Raw genomic sequence first — 4,045 nt, forward strand, 5'->3', positions numbered from 1 at the left:
GCGGACGGGACGACTTTTTCGTCCTGGGACGAAAAAATTATCCCGTCCAAGGGTATGGACGAAATTTGGGACGAAAATTCATCCCGGGGACCACCGGACGGGACGGTTTTAGTCTCGTGGGATGAAAAAACCGTCAGTCCGGAGGTCTCGGACCATGGACGAACGAATGTGGACTAAAAACAGCCAGATTCACATCCGATGGTTGAGATGTAGCCATGTGGCCCCGCTATGAAAATTTGCATCAAAGTCCTTGTATTTCTTTACCTGTGCAAATTGACGCCGCTCAGAAATATTTATACATTTGTCCATTTGGATTCTCTCTCCTCCATATTTCCCTAAAAAACTTAGAAAAATCTATATTAATGTATTAAAAAAATCAAATGTTTTTTTTTCGTCCGGGACAAGGGACGGTATGGTTTTTTCCCTGGACGGTACAAAAATTCATCCCAGGAGGACAGGAGGGGACGGTTTTCGTACCGTCGGACAAAAATTTGTCTCGTCCTTCGTCCCTACACTGAATCCGGACGTCGGACGAGACGAAATTCGTCCCGTCCCATCCATCGTCCATGTCCGGGACAATCCGGAACTATAACTGTGTTAGATGACCATGGCGTTGACGACTCAAGGAATGCAGCGGAGCACCTCAGCATTGACAGGAGATTTAAATAACCATAGTGTTGAATGCCAGGAAGACTGGCAGTTTGATCACAGGTTTGATTGTGCTGAAGACTGTAGTGTTGACGACAGATACGACCTTGCGGCATTGGCCGTAGGTTTGACAGCACAAAAACTGCAGCGAGGACTCCGTTGATGACTACAGGTATGACCATGGATAGAGCATCACAGCTCCAAAGTAGCACCATGCGAATAGCTTAGCTGATTCATAGCTGGGCTGCAAGAGACGCATTGGCAATGGCGCCATGACAGCGGCAGGGACACATCGGCGCCAATGCCTCACCACAAAAAGCCACTTTGGCAGAGAAACCACTTAGGCAGGCCATGCCATCAGGTAGGCCACACCTTTACATCAGCATGCAGTGCCACGCTAACGACCAATGCGACATCAACAGTTGCTACCATGCGATCAGAGGTGCCATATCATTAGTACGGTCTTCTCTATCCTGTGCTCAACCTCCAAGCTGGCAATGAAGTACATTATTACCAGCTTTAGAGGGATATTAGACTGTTAGGTTCAATCGGTACACTCAACTTTATTTGGGAGTTTAATGGAAAAAATATAACAGTCTGTCTGCATATTTTAAAGCAGAGTAAATGAAAATGAGTTATTAAACTGATTTTCTAGAGTTATTCCCTCGATCCCACGGCATCAGGTTCCTCTCATCACTCTGCCTTCTCCCTCTAGATTGTCCTATCTTCAATAATCTCAGCTATTAACATCGACTTGGAGGAACTGGCACGGCCAAGGAAACAATATGCCGAGGTCAAAGCAGACATATGAGGTCATAGAGATCATTATTTAAATGCGGGCAAAGATGCAAATTTTCAGCTCAAAGGGCCAAAAATGCTGTGTTCAAGATGATTAGATAAGAAGAAGATGGTGGCGATGGAGGTCATGATATCAGGTCATAGATATCATTAATTCACAGCAGGCCAGGTGACAATTTCAGCTCAAGGGTCCAAAAATGGTGGGTTCCGTATGATTAAAGGAAGAAGATGATCATGGCGATGGAGGCGATGATATCAGGTCATATAGATCATTAATTCACAGCAGGCAAGGTGAAAATTTCTGCTCAAGGATCCTAAAATGGAGGGTTCCATATGATTAAAGGAAGAAGACGATCATGGCCATGGAGGCGATGATATCAGGTCGTATAGATCACAAAGTCACAGCAGGCAGCGATGAAAATTTTCAGCTCAAGGGGCTAAAAATGGTGGGTTACAATACGATTAAAGGAAGAAGAAGATGATGCCGATGGAGGTGATGACATCAGGACAAACAGATCAAATTCAAATGGCGCAACGATGAATCCTTCCAGATCAAAGGCCAAAAAATGATTAGTTGCAGATAATTAGAGGAAGAAGAAAATGATGATGATGATATTGATGACACAAAAAAAAGATGAATGATAAGAACAAGCAAATTCACCAAAAAAGAGGAAAGGAATTGACATACAGAGGAGGAGGAGGTTCGGTCAAGGAACCGCGCCGAGGTCAGCATTGAAGACGAACCCGCGGTAGACGCCGTCGCCATGGCCGGGCGCGCCGTCGACCCATCTCCACTCTCCCCCGGGCTTCCTCGCATCGTCTTCCTCCCACATGGCCAGCCTCCCCTTCACCTTCCTCCCCGAGAACCACACCCGGCCGTCGGCCCCGAACACCTTCACCTTGTTCAATCCTCCGGCGGCGCCGGCGCCGCCGAAGCACCTGTACATCTCCACCGGCATTCGGCCCGCCTCGTCCCACTCCAGCGAGCCCAAGTCCAGCCTCAAGATCAGCACCGTAGAGCATGGCGCGTCGACCGCGAAGGACGAGCGCAGCCCCCCAACCATGAGAATTCTCCTCTGCCCGGTGCCCCTGATCAGCCTGGGCCGCTTCAGGATCTCAAGAACATCCCCCCAATCGAGCTGCTCGATCCGATCCCACACCCGGGGGCCCCCAATTTCGCGCAATTGGCAGGAGAAGAGCTTCCACTGGCTCCGCCACGGCGAGCCCACGTCGCAGAGCACGAAGACGGCGTCGCCGACGAGCACCGGGCTGCGCGGCTTCGACGGCAGGCCGAGGGAGAAGGTGAGCCACTGCGGCGAGCCGGGGGCGAACCAGAGCGCCGCGAGCTCGGCCAGCACCAGGACGTGGCCCGTCGCGGCCGCGAGCACCGTGCCGTGGCGCGACCACGCCGAGCCCAGCTGCGGCAGCGCGCGGAAGCTCCTCGTGAGGGGGTTGCAGAGCACCAGCGTCTTGGCCGACTGCTTGGGGTCGGAGCTCGAGTCGGCCCAGAGGTAGAGCAGCGAGGGGGAGGCGGTGACGGGGACGGATGACGGGAAGGGGAGGAAGGCGAGGGGGAGCCGGATCCAGCGGTTCTGGGACGGATCGAAGCAGTGGAGGTCCGCGGACGACGCGTGGCGGTGCGGATGACGGAGGGCGAGCAGTCTGAGCGGCGGGACGAGGTCGATGAATGGCGGGCAGGCTAGGGTTTCGCGGAAGCGCCTGCACACGCAGCGGCACGCCAGGACCTCGCGAAGGGGAAGATGTGAGAAGATCTGGTGCAGAGAGTCGTCCGGAAGGCTCTGGATATGGCATACCCCGTCTTCTTCTTCTTCTTCTTCTTCTTCTTCCTTCTTCTCCGAGGGAGATCTCGAGATCGTCGCCATGGCCGAAGATTTCCCCCCTTCTTCTTCTTCTTCTTCCTCGCAGGTTTCGGGGGAAATCCGTATTACAAGAAGAGTCCCGGAGAGCGGTCTGCTGCCCCGCGGGACTCTCTACGGTTAAGATTTTCCCCTCTGGATGTTATTAAATTAAATACCGCGCGCCTTTTGTGCGATCCGGAAAGGAGAAAAGCTCCACCGGATAAGCCGACGCCACCTGAAGCTAGCCAATGGCACGTCCGGGACGGGACGGATGACGATTCGTGACGGACGGTAACGTGACAAAATTTCGTCACGTCATCGTCCCGTCACGCGTCCACGGATTTTGGTAAAATCCGTGACGTTGCATCGCGCGCTCTATTTCTCTCCCTTATTTTTAAGAATCTGTCATGGCCTTCGTTCGTGAGGGCCGTCCCATCACGTCACGCATCCAAGGCCCCCGTCACTGTCGCATCTCTAAAGGCGGATGAGGGGTTGGGACGAGTCGGCCAGTTCTCGGTAAGGTTGGGGGAAGAATTACAGCCTGTCAACCGTCAATCAGTCATCCATCGTGTCCTCAGCACAAAAAAACAGAACAAAAGCCTTCGCGCCCACCGTTCCATGCCGTCATCTGGCATGAGATCTATAAACATTATAAAACTACGGTTAAGATTGCACAGACCCGTGTGCAATCTTTTGTTCGCTTTGTGCGAATTTTGTTTTAGTTTTGTGCAATTGTGCGA

At 52.2% G+C, this 4,045-nt stretch overlaps 1 protein-coding gene across 3 annotated transcripts; it reads right to left on the bottom strand.

Moving 5' to 3' along the window:
• Nucleotides 1–398: 398 nt before the first annotated feature.
• On the bottom strand, nt 399–3,381 carry LOC144705558 (F-box family protein). 3 transcript variants are annotated; one of them, XM_078578311.1, is made up of 2 exons: nt 2,135–3,381; nt 399–1,139 (listed from the first exon to the last, which is right to left on the bottom strand). In XM_078578311.1, exon 1 carries the CDS (start codon nt 3,327–3,329, stop codon nt 2,154–2,156), a length of 1,176 nt encoding a protein of 391 aa, XP_078434437.1. In that variant the 5' UTR covers nt 3,330–3,381; the 3' UTR covers nt 399–1,139; nt 2,135–2,153. The 3 variants fall into 3 exon arrangements, with proteins under 3 accessions (XP_078434437.1, XP_078434436.1, XP_078434435.1); XM_078578310.1 differs by lacking the exon at nt 399–1,139 and adding an exon at nt 1,147–1,165; XM_078578309.1 differs by lacking the exon at nt 399–1,139 and adding an exon at nt 1,761–1,990.
• Between the last annotated feature and the right edge of the window lie 664 nt (nt 3,382–4,045).

This window comes from Wolffia australiana, chromosome 7 (genome assembly GCF_029677425.1).
Source record: "Wolffia australiana isolate 7733 chromosome 7, ASM2967742v1".
NCBI lineage: Eukaryota > Viridiplantae > Streptophyta > Magnoliopsida > Alismatales > Araceae > Wolffia > Wolffia australiana.